This window comes from Lolium perenne, chromosome 7 (assembly GCF_019359855.2).
Source record: "Lolium perenne isolate Kyuss_39 chromosome 7, Kyuss_2.0, whole genome shotgun sequence".
NCBI lineage: Eukaryota > Viridiplantae > Streptophyta > Magnoliopsida > Poales > Poaceae > Lolium > Lolium perenne.
In genome coordinates, this window is record NC_067250.2 from 196559874 (window position 1) to 196583324 (window position 23451).

The window sequence follows — 23451 nt, forward strand, 5'->3', positions numbered from 1 at the left end:
AGCGAGCGTTTGACGAGATTAAAGAGTATCTAACGAAGCCACCTGTGTTGGTTCCGCTTCAAGAAGATGCACCATTCTATATTTACTTGTCAGTAGCTAACACTTCCATCGCCTCAGTGGTGGTGCAAGTTTATGATGGTCTGGAGAAAGTCGTTTTCTACCTCAGCAGAAGGATGTTGGATGCAGAAACTAGGTACCCTGAGATCGAGAAGTTGTGCCTCTGCCTATTTTTTACCTGCACCAAGCTTCATCACATCTTGCTGTCAGCGGAAATTGTCGTCATATGCAAATCAGATGTCATCAAACATATGCTGTCGGCTCCTGTGTTGAAAGGCCGACTCGGTAAGTGGATGTTTGCATTATCGGAATTTGATATCCGGTATCAGCCTGCGAAAGCAGTCAAGGGACATGCATTGGCCGATCTTATTGCTGAACGAATCAACACTGATATAGCAGCACTGTTTGTGCATGCATGGGCCATGTTTTTCGATGGATCGGTTTGTGATGATGGTTGCGGCATCGGCATTCTACTCTTGTCACCCCGAGGGGCAACATATTCCTTCTCCATCAGGTTACCTACCCCTTGCACCAACAATGTCGCTGAGTATGAAGCAATACGCAAGGGAATGGAGTTGCTATTGGAAGCCGGGGCAGAAGCAGTGGAACTTTTTGGAGACTCCAAATTGGTGATTTCCCAACTCACGGAGGAATACAGATGTGAGAGCGAGTCGCTCTTCCCATTATGGATGCAATGCCGTGAGATGATGGCACAATTTAGGTACCTAAACTTCAATTGGATCCCGAGGTCGCAAAATACCGAGGCAAACGATCTCGCACAGATGGCGTCAGGCTACAAGGACGTAGCAGATGGAGCCGATGTTCGTGCAGCGCTCCTGGAACCGGATGACTGGAGAGCCGATATCTTCAATTACTTGAAAGATTCGGCTCGGGGGGCACCTAAACGGATAAGGTACAAGGCCATGAAGTATGTCCTTATTGGGGATGACATGTTCTACAGGACTTTGGAAGGGTTACTTCTCAGATGTCTGGGACCAGCCGAGTCAAATTGGCTCTTACACGAGGTACACGAAGGCGCCTGTGGAACTCACCAATCGGCTCATAAGATGAAATGGTTGATCAGGCGATCGGGGTTTTATTGGCCCACCATGCTTGAGGATTGTTTTAAGTACTATAAAGGGTGTCAAGCGTGTTAGAAGTTTGGGAGAATTCAGACGGTACCCGCATCAGCAATGAACCCCATCATCAAGCCTTGGCCATTTCGAGGTTGGGGCATGGATATGATCGGCAAAATCAATCCTCCATCGAGCAAAGGCCATGTGTGGGTTCTGGCCATTACAGATTATTTCACTAAATGAGTGGAGACCGTCCCTATGAAGTCAGTGGCATCGAAAGATGTTATCAATTTCGTGAAAGAACATGTCATTCATAGATTCGGGATTCCCCAGACTATCACGACCGATGGAGGTTCGGTCTTCGTGTCTCACGAGTTTAGAAAGTTCTGCGAGGACATGGGAATTAAGTTGATCCGATCGTCTCCATACTATGCTCAGGCAAATGGGCAAGCTGAAGCGTCTAACAAGAGCCTTATCAAGCTGATTAAGAGAAAAATCGACGAGCACCCTAGACGGTGGCACGGGGTATTGTCAGAGGCTTTGTAGGCTTATCGCATGTCATGTCATGGATCGGTAAAAACCTCGCCATACCATCTGGTTTATGGACAAGAAGCCGTATTGCCCTGGGAAATCACGGCTGGGTCGAGACGTATTACGTTTCAGAATGATTTAACAACTGAAGAATACACAGCCCTGATGAGTGATAGCATTGAGGATCTAACGGAGCTTAGACTGTGGTCGCTTGAGAAAATTAAAGAGAACAAAGCCAAGGTAGCTCGCGCATATAATAAGAAGGTGAGACCAAAGGAGTTCCACGTTGGTGATCTGGTATGGGAAGTTGTATTGCCATTGGGGACTAAGGATCCAACGTATGGTAAATGGTCTCCAAATTGGCACGGGCCGTACAGGGTCGACCAAGTTTTAAAGGGTAACGCATACATGCTCGAGGAACTGAGCGGCGTGAAGTTCCCAGTGGCCGTCAATGGTCAGCATCTCAAGAAATATTTTCCAAGTATGTGGGATGATGGACAGTGAAATATGGGGGCCGATGCATGAAATCGGCCACTAAAAAAAATTCACAAGTATGTGGGATGATAGATAGTGAAATATGGGGGTCGATGCATGAAATCGGCCAGTAAAAAAAATATATATACAAAGCACAACCGATGCACAGCCATCGACTTTAGACTAAAAAGCCGATGCGCAGCCATCGACTCTAGAGGTACAAACTGTTACATGGATAGGCTCTATTGAAGGAATGCCTCGCAGGCACGGAGGGCGTCAGCGCAAACACGATCCACCTCGGCGATCTCGGCCTCGTCACCTTCGTCCTCGCCCGTCACTAGCCGTTTGTTCAGGGCACAACCAACGTCTCGATCGGGGAGGAAAGCAAGGCTTTGAGACGCTGGAATTGACATAGGACAGCGCTGGGTCGTGGTTCATCGCATGCCAAGGAGTTTGGGGGGCAACAGGTTCAGGAACTGGCCTTTTCCTGGAAGCCGATTTTGGTGAAATCGGCTGGCTCTGCATCACGACCTTGTTCAAGGGTGGCGAGTTTTTGCAGAAGAGGACCACAGGAGCCGGTGGGGTGAATTCCGGTGGCGTGTTACGGTAAAGACCGATGCGTTGCTATCGGCTCTTTGTGCGTTGACCCACTTTGACAAACAGAAAAATCAAACATGGAAGCCTTCTTCATTGATTAAAAGGGGGATTTTACAATAAGAGCCGATTGCTCACAAAAGGAGGATCTGCTGCCTAATGCACTACTACTAGCCCTATTCTAGTAGTCCCTAATCTAGGGGCCGTCGCTGCCCTCGTCGTCGCCGTCCTCGCCGCTATCGGCGCTGCTGCCGGCGATGTCGTCGTCGCTGCTGTTGAAGCCGTCGGTAGGGGCTTCTTCTTCTTCGTCGTCGTCGTCCTCCGACCCGACGCGGAAGCGCTTCGCCGGCGGATATTCGTGGGAGGAGGTGTCGTCCTCCGCTTCATCCTCCTCGTCGGAGGAGAGGTCCTCGCCCCAGGAGAAGGCGTCGTCGTCGCTCTCTTCCTCCAACTCCCCGTCCACGAGGAACTGGAGGTTATCCTCCCCGTCGGTCAAGGATTCGTCATCCTCTGACCCGACGGCGAAGTCCCAATCCACCTCGTCGCACCACAGTGGGGCGCGGGCCTCGTACGCCGCTATCGGGTCGTACTCCGGCGTCAGCTCGCTGGAGGAGGAGGATTGGAAGGAGAGACCCGAAGAGGCAGAGGAGGAGTCCATGGTTGCAGAGGAGGGTTTTTTCGATTGCTAATGCGGAACAGGAGAATGAAGAGGTAAACTGCTCGGATGCGGTTAAATAAAGGGGATACAATGGAAGATGATTCAATGCTGTGGTAGTTTCGAGGATGCGGTGCCAAAACTGTCAAATCGTGCAGTACAGAGAAGTTGAGAAGGCAAGGCATCATGATGGAAGGGCACTGTAGCGGTTCTGCTCTGCAACGCGTGACCCGATGAAGGAAAACAGAGTGGTTTTGGAATTATTATTGCCAAAACCAGGGGGGCATGTGTTATCACCAGATTTTAGCCAAATCAGAAGATGGGCCGTGATTGAGATGGGCTTGGAGGATATGCACATAAAGTGTTTCTGAATCGGCCTCGTGCGAGAATTTGGGCTAGATTGCCCGTATATTTGTACATTATGGTAGATCGCATTTTAGTTTAGATTTAAGAGATAGAGTTTGGTTCGTACACAGTTAGATTTATTCCAAAGATAGAAAGTCCACGGACTATAAATATGTACCTAGGGTTATTGAGAAAGGATGACGATCACGTTCACAACAAATACAATCTAGGCGCATCGCCACCCCTTGTTTCGAGGGTTTCTTCCGGGTAAGCGTCATGCTGCCTTGCGATCTAGGCAGTATCAGTTTATTCGTTGTTTTGTGTTGCTCGTACTGAAGCCTTGTTGATGGCGAGCAATACTGTTATCATAGATGTTTTTGGGCTAGCATCGATACTTTTCTGATATGTTTGCTTAGTTATGCTGCCCCTAAATATCTAGCTGCCTTTGCACCTATCTTAGGTGTAAGGGCAACGTCTTGCTTGGACTTTATTTTAGTAGATCTGATCTGTTATGGTTGTTCCTTGTCATTCAAGGATTAGTTTGATATCCGCATGGTCAGGCCTTGCAAACGGGTTGAACGATCCAGTAGTGCGTAAGGTATTGTTTGCCGATCCAAGAGGGGTTGTTCCGGGAATCGACTCTGTGTTGGTTTTTAGGCCTCTTCTAGGGTTAGTTTTCTGTTATCTTTCGTATCTGCCAGGCTCAACTACGTGTAGGACGTTCCAATTATGCGGTGAAAGCCCTAGACTGTCGTAGATTGATTTAACTTCGTACTGATCAAGCAGGATCCCCATGTTATCGTAGATCCAATACGAACCATGGATGAATCGGCTCTTTGAGCTGATTCACGGGATAACCTGAGAGCCGATCGAGACTCGGATTTAATGTTTACGTGTCTGCAATGCAGGAAACTAAGTGAAGCAATCCATCACCTTCCTGACCAGGTATATGTCAGGTGGCACGCCCTCGCAACAGTCAGGACGCGTGCCGGAGCTTTGCGGGCCGTCGCCCGAGGGACCAGGACCCACAAGCAGTTCTGGGAGCCTCCCGGCTCTTCGTGTTGCTCGTCGCTGCTCGCCGGTGGGTTTTGGCAGGCAACAGTGGCCTGCATGAAAATAAAAAATGTCTAAATGACACTATAATGACTAGTTTTGTACTGTTCACATAAATATGAATTTCCATTCTCACATAAATTGAAATTTTCATATGGGATGTACGTGTACCTGTGCGGCTGTGCGCACCAATTTCGTTCACTATAAAGATAGTAACTTGTAGATTACTCCTACTATGACGATGCTTGTTGTAAGACTGTTTTAATTCTAATAAAAGCAGTCGTATGCATCGCTTGATACAGAGGTCGAGGATATACTCATTTTAAAGAAGAAAAAACTATGACTAGTCTTACTATTTATGGTTTAATTTAATTTTACTTGGAATAGGAAAAAAGATCCTCTGGCGAATCCAAACAGAACTGACGGATCTACGCGACGGGAGAAAAATGGAGTCCGTTCTAAATAAGAAGCCGATAATCTCGCACCTTTATTATTTTTCAATGGAAACTTGACGGAGCTGGGAATTCAGTGGCAGGAATAAAGTGCGAATATGGTACAGAGATGCAGCAGCAGCAGGCAGCAGCACCTCCTCAGCACGCGCTGACACAAACACAACGCGCCGACGCCGCTGACGATCCAATCACGCTAACCATCATCCCTCCCAGCTGGTGCTCGAGATCGAGATTGGATCGCGCTAGCCACCATCATTGCCCAATCGCAGATCTCCCGCGTGTCCCTGATCCAGCACTCCCTCCCCGCCTCGCCTCTCTTGGTCTTGGAGGTGGGAGATGGCGGAGCTGGTAGTGGCAGCGGCTGCGCAGGCGCCTGCGGGCGGGTGGGGCGCGGCGGCGCCGCAGGAGCTGCTCGAGAGGCTCAAAGACTACGGCCAAGAGGGCGCCTTCGCGCTCTGGGATGAGCTCGCGCCGGAGGAGCGCGATTTCCTTGTCCGGGACATCCAGGTGAGCATGTCACATCCCAATTGCGCTCTGAGTTGCTTTTGAACTTCTTATACGGGCCCAAGACAAGATTTTGGTACTCTGCGTGAAGTGTTCACATGACTTGAAACTATAGATTGGTTATGGTTTGCAAATTTTGTAGAGATTTGATCTCTTAACCTTGTGTGTGTACAGATTTAATTCCGCATTTCCTTGTGCCTGGATTCAAGTATCCAACTGATCTCACATTCTCATTAGAATTAGAAAAAGAAAGTAGCAGTAAAGACATCATTTTTAGTTAGTTAGTTAGTTGGTGATGGCATTAGAGCCGTCATCGCGGTCGTAATTCATCTGCAGTTCTCTTTAGACATATTCAAATAACCTGTCATCTGATATGCAAAAGGAATTGCCGTTGTCGATGCATTTTTGTCTTGGAACAACTGTGCCAACCACCATGGCTAACTGAAGTTCATAACCTGCATTGCAGAGCCTAGATCTTGCCAGGATCGACCGGATTGTTCGATGCTCACTCAGATCACAAGGTGAGCCCTAGAGGCCTTTCCTCCATAGACATTTCCTGTGCTTAGTAAGCCACGCGAGTTTGTGGAAGGTTGTGCTCGAACGAATTGATGATGGTGCTTTAAATCCACAGGCGCTCCTGTGCCGGTGGTTGAGCCTGTGCCGGAGTCAAGTGTCGCAACGGTGGATGATAGAACTGCCGAGGACAAAGAAAGGTGGTGGAGGAGGGGTTTAAAAGCCATTGCAGAGGGGAAGTTGGCCGTGGTACTTTTGGCTGGTGGTCAGGTACCCTAAAGACTGCCCTCCCTAGCTTGCCTAGGTTTATAGTAGATTATGCATAGCACACTGGAGAAAATTTCTTATAGTACTTGTTTCAATTGTGAATAGGGAACACGGCTCGGCAGTTCAGATCCTAAGGGGTGTTTCAGTAAGTCTCTCTACTCAAAGTCCTGGCATGTTCATTCGCTGTATGCCACAAATGCTGTGTATATTTAAAACAACAGATTGATCCATTTTTAGTTTCTTATTTGGTGAAGTCTTGTCTTTCCCGATTGTAGACTTCAAATGGGGAAGCCGATGTTATCTTAAAAAATTCCCATGCTTTATTTTATCCACCTTAATTATGAAAGGAAGCATTTGCAAGTGCTTTGTACCACATTTGTTATCCATGCCATAGTAGTTTTCTCAGTAATACCCCAAGTTCACATTGGTCTGAGTCATCTCTGATTTCTGCTCAGGTATTGGGCTTCCATCAGGAAAGTCACTTTTCCAACTTCAAGCCGAACGAATTTTGTGTGTTCAAAAGCTGGCTGCTCGCTCCAATGATGGTAATTGAATCCAGAATGCCTGCTGATTATTTGTTTTGTTCTCTGCTTAACATTCTCATGCTCAAATTTTCCACTGTTTGCTGCTCCAGGGAACACTGTGCAAATCCACTGGTATATAATGACTAGCCCCTTCACTGATGAAGCCACCCGTAAATTCTTTGAAAGCCATCGATATTTTGGCTTAGAGCCTGACCAAGTAAGGATAATACATGACTTTTCTGGTGACGGGAAATTCCTATATATCTGCTAACAATTATCTTTGGCTTGATTTCGTATATATAGGTGACCTTTTTCCAGCAAGGCACGCTCCCTTGTGTTTCTCCCGATGGAAGGTTTATTATGGAGACACCATATAAGGTACCCTTGATTTTTTTTTTAAATTTTACTTTCGCCTCACTAAACCCAACACATTGGTTTATTGCAAGTTTTCAACTCAACTATGTGTTGAACTAGCAGAATTAAGATCAAATGCTATGATAATAGAATTAGTTCAATGCTTTTATTCTCCGGTTGTAGTGATGTCTTTTGCAATGTTCTAATCAAAACCAGGTGGCGAGGGCTCCAGATGGCAATGGGGGAGTATATGCTGGTAATCATAGCACATCAGTTTAACACAATCATCAGCTTTATATTTTGGTGTTTGTAAGTCTTTTTTTTTTCTTATACTCATTTTTATCTTCCACCATGCCTCAGCTCTAAAATCTAAAAAGTTGCTGGATAATATGGCTGCAAGAGGTGTGAAATATGTTGATTGCTATGGAGTTGATAATGCATTGGTGAGTGCATCTTTTATTTGCAAGATCTCTTATGGAACTTACTATCATTTTAATCTTTCAAATAATAGTCTCTCTTTGCCAAAGGTCCGTGTTGCAGATCCAACATTCCTAGGATACTTTATTGACAAGGGTGTGTCTGCTGCTGCAAAGGTCGTAAGGAAGGTATGTGAACCAAATCCTGGCAGATTGATTAGCTAGTCTTCGACTCCAGTTATGCACCTCATTAACTGTTTATGGTTATATATTTAATAGGCATATCCACAAGAGAAAGTTGGAGTTTTTGTTCAGCGTAGTAGGGGTGGGCCTCTCTCTGTGGTTGAGTACAGCGAAATGGATGCAGCTATGACTACTGAAATCAATCAAACAACAGGGCGCCTTCGCTATTGTTGGAGTAATGTATGCTTCTTCAGTTCCTCATCCCCTCCACTGCCACCTCTTCTATGTGCACTCATAATTTTGTATTCACTTTATTTTGGCAGGTGTGCTTGCATATGTTCAGTTTGGATTTTCTTAATCAAGTAACCAATAGTCTTGAGAGAGACAGTGTGTGAGTATTCTTATCACGGCATTGTTTTGTTCTTCAGTTTATGCATTCATGATGCTTGTTCTATGTATATAAAACTGTTGTTCAATCATATGTCGTTATATAATCGCTGTAGTTTATGTAGCTTTATGTATACTGGTACAATTAGAGAGAACAACTTTTGGAAGAGTTCACCAGTGCTGTTGGCTTTCTTTATTGTTGTGTACTGAGAATATAAACAATTAAATTACTTCAAAAATTCGCCTGAACTAACTTCTCCTAATAAACCAGCTTTTTTTTCTTGCGAGATAATTAGCTGTAAAACATCTTTTAATTAGGCATGCCACTTATTGATATCTTCAACCAGCAATCACCATTTCAGTATCATCATACAGTTTGTGCTTAAACTTGAAAATCGTATCCCAGTTACCATCTAGCGGACAAGAAGATTCCTTCAATCCATGGGTACACAACAGGCCTTAAGCTTGAACAGTTTATATTCGATGTATTCAACTATTCACCCTCAACAGCACTTTTCGAGGTACGATTAGATTCACTATTGCTCAAACTATTGTCTTGAGGTCACAGGGGACTTGCTCACAACTTACACTTCAGGTCGTGCGGGAGGAGGAATTTGCACCGGTAAAGAATGCTAATGGTGCACCTTACGACACTCCTGACAGTGCGAGATTAATGGTACTTCGCCTTCACAGCCGATGGGTCGTTACTGCAGGTGGCTTTCTGACGCATTCGGTGCCCTTGTACATGACTGGTAACGTTCCAAATGTTACCAACATTTCTTAGAATCTTACAACAGAAGATTTTCAGATAGAAACTCAATAATTGTTATGATAACTTACTTACTTTGTACGTAATAGGTGTCGAAGTGTCCCCACTATGTTCTTATTCTGGAGAGAACCTAGAAGCCATATGTCGTGGACGAACATTCCATGCACCAAGTGAGATCTCATTCTAGGTAGCGGCTGTCGAAAGAAGCAGTTGCATACACGGATGGTGAGGTCTGCTGTTTTATTTTTGAAAGGACATGGGGTCAGATGGTTGGACCTGAGCTCTTGCAATTAGAGTGTCAATATTAGTCAGCTCGTATGGTTTTGTGAGTACTGAGCATTGTAATGCGACACAACAGGCTACTCCTCCCCTGCTCGAGTCTCCCAGTGTATCATTTGTTGCTCAAGTGTAGATTCATCACAGAGCACAATCCAATCTTTGTCAAAATCAATGTATTTCTAAAATTTCGAATATTGTTCTTTGCACAGTTCATGTGACGTGCTATATTATTGGATCCAATGAGTGGATTCGTGCCAACTTCTCATCTTTGCTTGTCTGACATAATGTTGGATATCCTTAAATTGAGCGTCTATGATTTCACCAAGGAGATACTAGCGAGTCACAGTATGGCTTCAACCATTGGTCTCCATCGATATAAGATGTGGTCAAGTAAGGTAATGCTTGCACATCACTGAGCTTCAGAGCATACGGTACTCTATCTGCCAGGTTTGCACCATCACCTGTACACTTGTACTCTCCATAAAATACATTCCTGCCAATGCAAATCATAAAAACTGATGTTAGCGTCCATTGTTGATTAATGCCAGGAAACACTAACAGTGCAGGAGGCCTACTGATCTCTTGAAGGATCATTCCAATCATTCCATCCATCGGATGCGATGATGTCCGACATCGAAGTGTATGCGAAGACAACACGGGAGTAAGGTCTCCATGCTCGCCCGAGCCATATCCTACCGGTGCCGCCAATGCTACAGTTGACAAACGAGTAGCCAGTGTTGTCTTGGTTGGATTCCCGGGCCTGCGCAGTAACTGAACCAGTGATGGTTCTGACCCCTGCAGACACAGGATCTGCTATGGATATCAATCTGCAATTCTGAGAAACACACATGTGGAAGCAGTTAGTGAACTTGGCGCTCTATCTTCCAACGCTTGAAATGTTCTATGTTTTACTCACTTCATAGAGTGACCTAGCATCTCCAAAGATGAAGTCAATAGAGCCCTGAATGAAGCATTCCTTGAAGTAATGCCTGCCCCTATCGTCGTGCAGCGTATCTTGTGCCCCTAAGAAGCCACAGCCCCAGAACGCCGCTTGATCACCACCGATCCTGATAGCGACTGCCTGGGCACCGACATCACCGGGTCTTGGGATTGGTGCTACATTCTTGTGAGGATGAATGATAAGAGGGTTAACATAGCTACTCGGGGTGCGTGCATGTGACTTAACTGAAACATGATCTGCAGTGTTTGTGGTTACCATGAAGCTGATGTTCTTGGCAACAAAGCCGGTTGCAAAAACAGAGACCGAAGCACTATAGAAGGTGCCATGTGACGAGTTGGCTGTGTCGTTCCACATGATCGCTGTCAGATCAAATCCCTGCCCCTGAAATGTGATGTTGGGCTTGGTCGCAGGACTGTCACCTTCTCGCTGTAACAATGCAGCTTCAGTAAAGGAACATTTATTAATTCTGCATTCTGGACATGGAGTCCTGCCAATTTGATCAAAATCGCTTACAAGTAGATGCCCTTGTTGATCCACAAGACATTCCTCTTTCCGCTGTATCTTGGCACAGCATCGACAGCGGACTGCACGGTGGTGAAGTCGCAGCAGCCATTCGGGTCGACGCAGAAGATCGACGTTGCTTCTGTGTCAGGAGGTGGAAAGTACGGCGGGAAATCATCGCAGAGTGGTGGAAAGTACGGCGGGAAATCATCGCAGGGTGGGTTATACGCGCCACGACGGCGATAAAGGTTGAAAAGATAATCAACCTTGAGCAGATTAAATGGAGAGGAAGGGGTTGACATATCAAGCAGGGCTCCAAGGAATGAAGTGGTTGGATTGTTGGGATGAGCAAAGATGAGCAGAAATGCAGCTGGTATGCAGAAAGAGAGGGAGAAGGCTTTGGCGCTCATCTGTATAGCTCCAAGTTTCATTACTTCCTGGGAATAGAAGATGAGTTTGTGGGGGTTTTAACAGGATGAAATGCACTTTAAGAAGAAGCTTATATTGCATGTCTTGCAGACAACCGATCTCCTTTCTTCAAGCTTGGAACGCCGCATAAAACAGCAGCCTAGAGCAGCTACCAATCTAAACAATGAAGCATTTTTCATGAATGGCAAAAAAGCGTTCGATGTCATAGTCGGAATCCAGAGATGGTCCGACAAAGTAGTACTTGCTTCGAAGATAGGTTCACATTGGCCAATTGAGGAAACCAAAATATCACGTGGAAATAGTGCTTCTTACGCGAAAGACAAATGGAGGACAAGCTCCAGGGGCCCAGTATTTTCAAAAAGTTAAAACTATATATATTTAAAAGTTAACAGAAATCTGGTAGAGCACAAAATCAGATGAGACAGATTCTGTTTGTCGGGTCAGTAATAAGGTGAATAATTTGTTACCTTGATCCCAATAAGACGTAAACAGAACAGAATGCACGTCACCATCATTAGAAACAGGCTGTTGATGCTATTGCTTCAAATAAGGTTTGTAGTATGCCATAGGACCAGCCAACCACTGCACAACAGCTACCGCGTTTTGCATAACCAACGCTGTCTAAGCAAGACTTGCACGATTACATTTCATGACCTAGCAACAGATGCCAAAACACCAAAGCTAGACGAATACTGCGTTAACACTTTATCTACAACTACTCAGAATCTCAAGCTGCGGTGAATGCCTTCTTCCCAGTGCCACCTGTGGATCCAGCTGGAACGCCTTCAAAAACGTTGAACGTTACAGTTTTTGGCAAAGGCCTGCACACCACATACAGAAAAAGAAAATTCAGCATAAATGACCAGTTCCACTGTTGAAGAAACCAAACCAGAAGGAGACTGGTAATCCCACTGTTCCTGAAATCACAATAATTTGTTGCCAGGAAATACAAGTAACCACTTAATTTCTGGACCCCAATGCGTATAAGTAAACGTACCAACAAAGTTTTTTATAGTTGTGACATAAGAAAAATTCAAACCAAAAAAATAAGGAAAAAGTTAAGAGTTGCTTGGTTACGACCTTAGCAATACAATTCATATATCAAACACTCTAATCTCAATGGGGAATGGCAAACAAAAAATCTATTCTCCCATCTCTACTACTATTAAAAGAGACAGAGCGGCAGATCCAAGCAATCTAAACCATCCAATCATGTAATCCACCGGCTGAGATTGCTACTAAAACGGTGTTAGACGCACCCCTCCCACGGCTAATTAAAACATCCAAACAAACCGCTAAATACCTTTTTTTTTCTCCCGCATACGCTCGATACCGACCTCCACGCCCACCCGCAATCCCCGCGCCGCCCCCAGCAACCAGCAAGCCGCCGCACTCAACAACAACCTACACGACCTCCACGATCTGCAAGCCGTCCCCCGCAATCCCTGCGACGGGCTTCCTCTAGCAAGCCGCCGCGCCGCTCGGAGCAAGCGCTGCCTGCCGCAAATGCCTCCCCAACCCCATCGCATCTCTGAGCCGAACCCTCAGTCCGTTGCCTGCCCCGCCCCGCCTTCCCTTCGTGATTGTCGCTCCCAGGAGGAACGCTATCGTGACCCATGTCTTCTCCCGTAGCCGACAACCGCAGGCGGCGCCAATGATGTTTGAAAGCAGAGGTGTTGCTGCCACGCTGTATCCCACACCAAGGCCGCCACCAGAGGACCGCCCCCTAAGGCGGTGTGCACTGAGGTTATGATGAAATATAACCAATGCTCAGCGTTGATTTCTTATTGTGATTTTATTTTTATAGCATCTTTATTGAACAAAATAATAGCTAGCATCGTTTGCAATTTGATTTCTACCACAGTCATACTTAATGTTTGGTCTACTGATTGTCCTCTCAACTTGCATACGATATTTGAGCAGAATGAGAATGCTGATGTGACTATTAAGGTAGCAATGACTCAGGATTCAGTAGGGGAGGGGACAGAAGAAATTTCTGTCAGGGAGAGATGGTTGAATGGCAATGGATGATCGTCTGCTGCAAACAGGGTGTCGTACTTTCTTCAGGTTCGGCGGCTTCCTCTGCCTCTTGACATGCATTTGGACAGAGACCCGCATATATTTGTACTTATGGATTGGGTTCACGACGTGTCTTCAAGCAATAATTAATCAGGACTAGCGTTTTGCATGACAAGGGGATTTTGCTTGCACTGGAGGCACTGGCCTGCATTTGAGCTTGAAACAACTGTAGTTACTACGTCATGATACAATAGGTCAGTTCTAACGTAGATCACTAGCGTGTGCAAGTTTAAGTTCAGAATTTGTATGTCTGTGAGAGCGAGAGCATCTGTGGTCAATGACCCGTATGGCAAACTAAGTAAACCCATTTTGTTTATCTTTATGGTTTAGAAGATGCACGTGGTTTACTATCATATACCAAAATCTGTCTTCCCAGGCTCAGTTTTGATTTCACCGAAATGGAAACAAATACTATTTGATGCATTCTTGTTGTATTGTTAGTAATCAAACTGCACCCGTGGAGTTATTGAGCAATTCTTGGTCTGTTAACACCCCTAGCCAGTATAAAATGCTATCAAATGATGTTCCGCTGATCTTTTAAAATGATGATATTTTGCAAAAAAAAAACTTTTGAAAATGATGATAGAACCTTATTAAACTCTTTTTATCACAATTGATAAGACCATGTACATGTTAATCTGGTTTACATGCATGCCCATGTTGTGTACACATGTATCATGGAGCTCAACATCTTAAGCAATAATATACCTTTATTTCGTGGTTCTGTAGTAGCAATTTACCATTCTTCAGTTTGAAGCAGCCTAATTGTCACCTCCATGACTAGAGGTGGGCGCAAGTCAACTGGCACAAGAAATGCCACCCCAGGTAGAAGTTTTATTCACTTTCATGGCCGCAAAAGCTCAAAGGTGATGAGCTGGGCAGAACGTGAAACCGCAGACAATGTCAGTGCCATGGTTTGTGAGCAGCTGGTGAAGTGAATGAAGGTTTCCCTCCAGGTGTTTGCTTAGAGCATGAAAACAGCCTTGCCGTGTGTCCAAAATGATTTGAGCCCCAGATCTTACATCATCGTTCTCATCTATGACACCATTGAAAAATTCTAGGGCTATCCTAAGTCCATGTACCATGTGGTTGCTTAAACCTAAAAAGTTAATGTGTTTTTCTTTTAACAAGATTCTACGCAATGTGTTATTCAGTTATGTGTCTGATTGAACGGATTTGGCAGATGGACACGGTGTTTGGCCACTAGCTTATTATGTGCCATCTTCTTCCTTACTGCGGTTTTGCTCCGCTCTTTCCTGTTGTGGGGCACTCAACGATTTTCAGGATGTATGTACTCTTGAGCTGTTAATGTTTTGTAAGTTCCTTTGCGTTATAGGTTTTGCTCCTAGCCATCCCTAGAAGGGATGCAACCAGCTAATTACTTTATAGATGGTTCAGACTTCAGAGGATCACTTAATTTTGTTACATTATTATTTGATTGTATGTCCATTTTTGCTTGATGTCTGGCTCACCAGATTTGGTACATGAAAAAGCCATTCCTTTTCGCTTTCCTTCAACCACTCAGTAGACTTTTTTACTGGAAGAGTCAAGCGGTATCCTAGACTTTAATTTGTATAGAATAAATCTATTGATACGATAAAGAACAACGTATCATGATTTAAGTTGCAATAGCCAACACGTGCATTGCACGTGCATTATTACTAGTATGTCAAAAACAACAGAGTTCATGTTTTCCTTCATTTGTTAAGTCTTTGTAAAGCAAACGGTGTACTGGCAACAAGCTTTGGAGGCCTTGCGCAGGGTTGAATTTTTAAGCCTCACATTTTAGGGCATGTTTGGAACATAGGAAAAAAGAATTTTGGAGGATAGGATTCCTATAGGAAAGATTTCTATGGTGTCGTTTGGAACAAAGGAATAGGAATCCAAGATTCCTTTGAAATTCCTATGGAACCTTTTCCAGGAATTTTGGAGGAAAACTAACATGAGGTCTTACCTCATATTTTCATCTCGTGTCTAAGATTCTTGTGGTTTGGCGTTTTCGAAGTTCTCCTGTGGTTTTGGTTCCTACAGGAATTCAGGATACATTTTTCGATAAAGAGGAATTCAGGATACATGACCTCTCAATTCCTGCATTTTTCCTATTCCTACGCTTTTAAGTTCCTGCGTTCCAAACAGGGCCTTAACTTTGTGGTGAGCCAACAGAACTAAAACCATGAACTAAATAATACATCAGCCAGAGAGCACATTACCGCACTGTCCAATGATGACATGGTCTCCTTCCCTGACGCGGAAACATGGAGAAATGTGAGCTGGAATGTTGGAGTGCCTCTTCTCATACCTGCGAGGGCAAGGGGTTCACCTTCCAAGTTAGATGTTATCGCATATAAGAATCATGAAAGTATAGTCCTAAAATCCTGCAGTGTGTTACCTCTGATACTTCTTCACAAAATGGAGGTAGTTCCTGCGGACAACGATAGTCCTATTCATCTTGTCACTGTGCCATGTTCCAGCAATAATTCTGCCTCCGATGGAAACTGTTCGAGTGAATGAGCACTTTTTCTTTTGCGAGAAATCCACCGATCTATTAATAATCATCAACATTAGTACAAATAATTCAAAAAATAAAGGAAATTACAAATTGGTACTCGGACTACCAAGCGACGACTACAAACACTAGCACGAGCCGAAGGCGCGCCGCTGTCCTTGCCCCTCCATCGCTAGAGTCAGGCAAAGCTTGTCGTAGTAGAGCTTGTTGTAGTAGATAGACGAAAAGTCGTCGTGCTAAGCTCCCAAAGGACCAGCGCACCTGAGCAGCAACCATCGCTAATGATGACAACCGTAGATCGAAAGAGACTGACATGAAACCACACCAACAAACACGAAAACCGACCAGACCCCAGGAGATCCGACGGACACACAACTCCACGCGCCCTCCGTCAGTGCTAGATGCACCACCGGAGCGAGGATAGGGCGGGAGGACCTTATTCTAACTTCAGGATGTAGCCGCCACCTCACCATCCCAAAAAAGAGACTGAAAAGCAAACTAAATTAAGAACGGAAACTCCCAGCGGCGAGGGACCGCGGTCCGCCACACCTGCAAGGTCCCAAGGACACCGGAGACGGAGCGGACCGGCGGTATCGCCGGCGAGGAGGACGGAACCCTAGATGGGTTTTGTATCTTTTTCCGCCGCCTCCTGGGTTGTCTCTCGAGCACGTACCGGTTCGTATTGTGGCCGACTAATTAAGATACATATTGTGAGTGAATGGGCACTTCTTGTCAATGTAGGTACCTGAAATAGAGTAAATTAATAATTTCATTTCATCCTCCTGGAATAGAGCAGGTTAATAATTTTATTACATTATTTTAAGTAGCATATCTCGTAAATGCTCAATCCAGGTAACTGGTAAAGTGGTAAGAACACAACATAAGCCACATGTGTCACCACATAAATATCTTTTTTATTTTGAACAGGGGATCGGTCCCAAGGACCGAGAAGCTTCATTTCAATTCGTCGGTGGAGATACAATTTACATAAAGGACCCAAGAGACGTGGAAAAATACAAACAAGTCCTCACTTTTTGCACAAAGGATCCTAAATCTAAACTGGAGAAAGCAATCGGGTCCAGCTCCTTCTCCACCGCGTCGATGCTCTTCAGTACAGCCAACCACGCCATCGCCGGGGACTTTACCACTTGGGGTGGAGCGGTGGGAGCTCACTATACTGAAGCATAAGGGCCTCCTTCTTGGCATAGAAGCCTGGAGGTTGAAGATGTCCATCTGCAGCAGCCGGCCAGGAGAAGCCACCGTCCGACGACGAAGGTGGGAGTGGTCGCCCTTCGACCATCATGGACGGTAGCAGAAGAGGTGCTGCCGTGCATACACTTCCCAGAGAAACGTCACAGCTCCCCCGTTGCAGACTTGCCACATGATAGCCAAAATCATCAAATCCTTCCTCCTCAACATCACCACGATGAGAGAAAAGAAAGTTCAGATTTTGGCCAACACCTTGAAGCCTGCAAGAGAAATTATTACAGCAAGAAGGGGATGGGATCAAAGGAGCAAAGGCAACCGAAGTCATGCCTCGCCATGGATCAGAACAGAGGGTGCTGGCATAGGAACCACCGTCAACCCAAGTCCATCTCTCTGCCTGGGCCAGAAGCTTGAGGGAGAGAAGAAGGAAGTTGGACTAAGGTGGATCTGGATCCAGCAGCCTCTTGATTTGGGGGAGAAAAGCTAAATAAGAGAACTCCTAAAACTACAGAGAACTAGACCCCCTCCCACTCACCGCCGGCCACCATGGCTGGTGGCGGCAAGGAGGAGAGAGGCCGGCGATGGGATCTGGTGAAGAGCTCAAGGAAGAAGGGGGTTCCACAGGGGTAGACCTACTTCAACGATACTAATGTACCACATAAATATCACATTATATGCTAACAAGAAAGGAAGGTTCTGGATAAATATATCTTCATGGACTCACTTCACAGGAAACACTGCTACCTGGACAGGAATAGTGTCTACGCTCACAAGATTACCCTGATGCAACGAAAAAAACTAACATTTCATACTTCCAAGTAAAGCAACTCTTGGAAGAAAACAGGATCTGACTAACCACGAAACGAATCACAAAACACAAAGGATGACAAAGATGACCATCACTTGGAGATTTGAAGACTGGTAAGCTACAGCTCAGACTGATAGACTCCAGACCACAAACATGGATAAGAACATAAGTACATAACAATGAGCAATTAGCATACCATAACCATAATTCGATGGGGCACGTCCCGAGTTCCAAACCAATCGCTTATCACATTCCCGTTTTATCCCAATGCAAACCATACAACTACATGAATCCTAAGCAGGAGAGTGAGGTGGTTCACAAATTATCCATTTTCTTGGGTCATTTAAGCTCATAGATACATGAACTAAATTCTATTACCTCCGGCTTTCTAAAAGGTTTATATTTCGGAACGGAGGTAGTACATTGGGACAGAGAATCGAAACGAGTAGGTAACTATACTAGGCCAGACGGACGAAACCGAGATCTACTGGATGGAAGAGAGCGAGGAGGGCGTTACCTGCTCAGCCATGGCTGGAAGGTGTCATTCGACGAACGGCCGAAAGTGCGGGAGGCGGCGAGCAGAGTTGCGACGGGCCGGTGGAGGCTCAAACCAGGAAATCCATTGCGTGAAGGTGTGTTGGCCTTAAAAGAGAGGTTTTGGATTTTTGGGTCTTGGTTCAAATGATTTTCAAAGAATTTGTAGGACATTTGATTCAAAGGAATAAATTCTCTAAACTTCCTATATATTCATTCCTCGCAGCAATCTCGTGGGGTTACTAGAAAGAGCTTAGACCTCTTGAAGAACTTCATGTGAGTCTATGACAACTACTAGACCATGTTAGCGCGCGTTGCTACGCCCGTCTATTTTTTAATATAATTATAGGACTTTATCCATATTTTAAATATAATGATAGAACATCTACGTTATAGAGGTGGAAAAATAGTCTTTCACGTTCTCCAAACAATATACTGCTCATTTTATGATTGATTATTTCTCATTGTCGATGTCATCAAATACAGGGCAGTAGCAAGAAAAAAAACCTAGCAACCCAACATTTCATCAAACCGAAAGTGGATCAATCCATCACTCCATATGGAAGGGACTTCTCTTTCTTCAGGAGCGAACACATTGTCTGAAAACGGATCAATGCGATCTTATAATTACTCAAGAAAAGGTACAGTTGAGAGAGAAATAAGCTGAGCAGTCGGCCACAAAACAGGATACCCTGATGAGAAATAAATTAGCTTCACTTAGGAACTTATCGCTTCATTTAGCATTCATATGTGGACATAACTATGTAAGGTAGAGGGTGTGCTAACAAAACAAGTCTGGTGCTGAACTTATTAGTAGTTGTCCATTTTCTTTAAATCAAAGTATACATAGAGTTCAGAGTCAACTCCCTTGATGGAAACAATATAAAGAAAATTACAAGCCACTAATTCTGAACATAGCCCACTTACAAATAAGTAACGCAAGAACTCCAGCCCTTAAATGTATGTGTGAATAAAATACATAGATTGGAATTAACTTAGATAGAAAACTTATATATACCATATATCTACTTTGTATACACGCAAGGTGCATAATGGCAGAGCTAAAACAGGGTGAAGTCTCTAAATCTTCGTTAACTCCAGCCAAATGGAATTAGGTTTGATAGTAAATAAGAACATTCCAAGTTATAATGGCAAAAATTAGCTAAAAACAGTTCATGGAATTCAGATAGCTGCTTCATTTAAGTGTGAGAGCACATAAGTAGAACAATTGTCCTCACCTGTCAAAATATTTGATTTAAGATGAATGAAAAATTATTAAATTGGCAACACAACTTCCGGGTATCTAGGGTAGACAATTATTTGCAAGCCTAGTTTTAGTTCTATTCAGTTTGGGAACATTGTGCTTGCCAAAGTCTTCATGGATAAGTAAATCTGTATATCTAACACATGCCTTTTAATAACACACACATGCAGGAAGTGGGCATCCAATAAACCTTCTTGTATTACTAACCATGTTACAAGTCTTTAACTGGTTGGTGAAAAAAGCTTTCAGGAATCATTCTGCACTATCTAATAAAAGGAAACTAACCTTTCAGCCCCTGAAAACTAAAAATAATAGTACAAGAAATGCAAGAACACATCAGATAATTAGCACTAATATGACCTCAAATGGTAGCAATTGAAAAGAACCTTCTATAGTGAACAGAAAACAACAGTTCTTGGCCCAATGCCCATAGAATATCTGATTATAAGTCATAGGGCAGAAGCTAGCATGCATGAGAACAAGCACCTCCATGTAAGATCTCCATGCACTAACAATTCACAGAATCCTAAAATATATTTGAAGCCTCTTTTCTTAAGGTACAGTTTCCCACAGAAGAAAGACAATCATTCATAGATCATGAGACATGTCAGCGGCATAAATGCATAATAGGCTTATAAGATAGTTTGATCATTGACAGTAACCATACAAAATATATCGTAAAATTGTCTAAGAAACTTTTGGAACTAACAATACAGAAATAAAGTATTTGCGTAAGAGGAATAAGAATCGGTCTCTTGCCTTCTGTGGAACATTCTCATAGTTGACCTTCTCATAGGTGAGAAGGAAAAAGGAACTACTCAGATCCATGGTAACTCCTCCGGTGGTCTCAGTCTGTAGTAATCTGCCGGCCAAAGAACACTATTTTACAATTTGCTAGCAGAAAGAAACCACACGGTAGGTAAATTATAGAGAATGTCCAGCACATAGATTAAAAAAAAGGTGAGGAGCCAGGGCCAGCGACTGGGACCACCGAGCAACTTGACCCCAAGATACATGTCGGATACATACATGTCGGATCTGCACACTACCTCGAAGAGAGCAGGAGAGGAGAGAGTACCCAATCCCTAGTTCCTCACATACATGTCGGATCTGCACACTACCTAGGAGAAACAGTGGATGTCAGTGAAACCATAGCCGAAAAGGCAGATCAAAACAGAAAATCGAATCCATGGAAGATTTGTGGTAAATTGCTCCTTACCGAGCTGGCGAGATGCATGGCTGCACTGCAGACTCACTGTGGTCTTCCCCCACCAGGAGGGCCTCACCCTATTGGCCACGGGACGACTCGCGCGCACGGCGCACCCACCTTCTCCGCCGTCGCCTGTGAGTGAGAGCTAGGGTGCGTATCATCGCCATCGTCACCCCATGATGGAGGAAGGTAGAGGGAAGGAAGGAGGGCCAAACGATGATGAGGACTTAAGGAGACGAAGGATGAAGTAGGTCGAAGATACATCCAGTAATTGCCGGTCGAGAGGTGCACGTAACTACGTGCTTCAATGCCGATCTCAGTCGACCGCGCCACATCGACTCTTCGCCTCTGCCTTCGGCATCGACTGCTCTGCTTTGGTCGTGACCAGGCCCATAGGGAGGGTTTCTTTGGTACAGGCCCTCTCCAACAAATCGAAGTCGATCGATAGTGAGCCTCAATTAACTATGGCCCGCTTCTGGCCCGGTTAACCAGAGAATGCCGATGTCAACCTGAAGAGTAGCAGCCCAAACAACGTTGAGCAGGCTTTTGACGTGCGTTCCGGTGAGAAGGTACCGTTTCGATAACGCCAAACTGAAGTAGACCATTCGATTGTCCGATCCAACGGCCAAAAATGTCCGAACGCTGTAGAGAGGTCCTGCTGGTTCCATTATACTGTTAACTAATGTCAACTACTTAATCTCTATAAAACAAATTATGTGTTTTTCTCTGGTGCAACCAACTTTTATTACAGATTTTTCAGTTATTAAGCATTTTCAATTCCTGCGAACGAAAGAGGCCCTTGATGTGTGGGTGTAACATTGAGGCCGCGCTATCTTGAGGTCACCTGCCAGTAAATGAATCGGACATCATAAACTAACAATATGTTTGTTCCTCTTTTGGAGAGTCAATTTGTGGTTAAACTTTATCTTTTTTTTTGTTGAATTTTAGAAAATGCGCATGAACTTCCAGAAAATCCAGCCCAACATTAAGCATTGAAAGCTTTTAAAGTTTTCAAACTTTTAAAAATCTATTTTTTGCAGAAATTCAAACATAAAAAAGTTTAGATTCAAGAGTTCGTACTTTCAACATTCCCAAACTTACGAAAAATCAAAATGATTGAAAATGCAAACTTCAAAATAAAAAAACAGAAATTTAAAATATAAAAAGTTGGAAATTCCAAAAGAACGAAACATGAAACTTTTCAAAAGTTTAAGAATTTTAAAGAGACAAAAAAATCACAAGGGAGAGAGAGCGGGTCCGTCAATTTGTTTCCTCGTATGCATAGGGTAGGACGGTGATTTATGTCGTGTCACAGACCAAAATCTATAGTAATAAAAGTATATTACTCCCTCCATTTCGATGAATAAGTGTTATCACCGGATTTTGGCCAAATCAGAAGATGGGCCGTAATTGAGATGGGCTTGGAGGATTTACACGTGGAGCGTCTCTGAAGCGGCCTTGCACGAGAGTTTGGGCTAGATTGCCCGTGTATCTGTATATTATAGTAGATTGCATCTTAGTTTAGAATTAAGAGATAGAGTTTAGCTCGTACACGGTTAGGTGTATTCCAAAGATAGAAAGTCTACGGACTATAAATATGTACCTAGGGTTATTGAGAAAGAAGGACGACCACGTTCACAACAAACACAATCCAGGCGCATCGCCACCCCTTGTTTCGAGGGTTTCTTCTGGGTAAGCATCATGCTGCCTAGATCGCATCTTGCGATCTAGGCAGTATAGGTTTATTCGCTATCTGGTGTTACTCGTGCTGAAGCCTTGTTGATGGCGAGTAACACTACTTATCGTAGATGTTTTGGGGCTTGCATCGTCGTTCTTTTGATATGCTTGCTTAGTTATGCTGCCCCTCGATGTCTAGCCGTCCTTACACCTATCTTAGGTGTAAGGGCGGCATCTTGCTTCATCTTTATTTAGTAGATTTGATCTGTTATAGTTGCTCCTTGTTCTTCAAGGGTTAGTTTAATATCCGTATGGTTAGGCCTTGCAAACGGGTTGAACGATCCGGTAAGGCGTTGGGTATGGTTTGCCGATCCTAGAAGGGATGTTCCGGGAATCGACTCCGTGTTGGTTTTTAGGCCTCTTTTAGGGTTAGTTTTCCATTATCTTTCGTATCTGCTAGGCTCAACTACGTGTAGGATGTTCCGGTTATACGGTGAAAACCCTAAACTGTCGTAGATCGATTTAGCTTAATATTAATGAAGCAGGATACCCATGTTATTGCAAGATCTAACATGAACCATGGGTCAATCGGCTCTTTGAGCCGATGAGCAGGGTAACCTGAGAGCCGATCGAGGCTCATTTAATGTTTACGTGTTTACCATGCAGGAAACTGATTGAAGCGATCCAACACCTCCCTGACCAGGTATAGGTCAGGTGGCACGCCCTTGCGACCGTCAGGACGTGTGCTAGAGCATTGCGGGCCGTCGGCCGAGGGACCAGGGCCCACCAGCAGTCTTGGAAGCCTCCCGGCTCTTCGTGTTGCTCGTCGCTGCTCGCCGGTGG

At 44.4% G+C, this 23451-nt stretch overlaps 1 protein-coding gene, 1 long non-coding RNA gene and 1 pseudogene across 3 annotated transcripts; 1 reads left to right on the forward strand and 2 right to left on the reverse strand.

Moving 5' to 3' along the window:
- Positions 1-5297: 5297 nt before the first annotated feature.
- Positions 5298-9691, forward strand: LOC127314567 (UDP-N-acetylglucosamine diphosphorylase 1). 2 transcript variants are annotated; one of them, XM_051345059.2, is made up of 15 exons: positions 5298-5744; positions 6208-6262; positions 6373-6524; positions 6627-6666; positions 6977-7066; positions 7156-7262; positions 7349-7423; positions 7616-7655; positions 7760-7842; positions 7927-8004; positions 8095-8238; positions 8322-8389; positions 8792-8906; positions 8981-9098; positions 9244-9691. In XM_051345059.2, exons 1-15 carry the CDS (start codon positions 5574-5576, stop codon positions 9339-9341), a joined length of 1434 nt encoding a protein of 477 aa, XP_051201019.1. In that variant the 5' UTR covers positions 5298-5573; the 3' UTR covers positions 9342-9691. The 2 variants fall into 2 exon arrangements, with proteins under 2 accessions (XP_051201019.1, XP_051201018.1); XM_051345058.1 differs by having other exon boundaries at positions 5300-5744; positions 8981-9137.
- On the reverse strand, positions 9592-11480 carry LOC127314568 (probable pectinesterase 8; annotated as a pseudogene).
- A 7659-nt stretch (positions 11481-19139) lies between these two features.
- On the reverse strand, positions 19140-21264 carry LOC127314566 (uncharacterized). Its single transcript, XR_007859780.2, has 3 exons — positions 20941-21264; positions 20771-20842; positions 19140-20583 (listed from the first exon to the last, which is right to left on the reverse strand). It is a non-coding gene; the product is annotated as an uncharacterized lncRNA (long non-coding RNA).
- Between the last annotated feature and the right edge of the window lie 2187 nt (positions 21265-23451).

Coding starts and splice junctions, on each gene's coding strand:
- LOC127314567 (XM_051345058.1), top strand. CDS start 5,574: ATGGCGGAGCTGGTAGTGGCAGCGGCTGCGCAGGCGCCTGCGGGCGGG. Junction 5,745..6,207: donor TCCTTGTCCGGGACATCCAG/GTGAGCATGTCA, acceptor CCTGCATTGCAG/AGCCTAGATCTTGCCAGGAT. Junction 7,067..7,155: donor GGCTGCTCGCTCCAATGATG/GTAATTGAATCC, acceptor TTGCTGCTCCAG/GGAACACTGTGCAAATCCAC.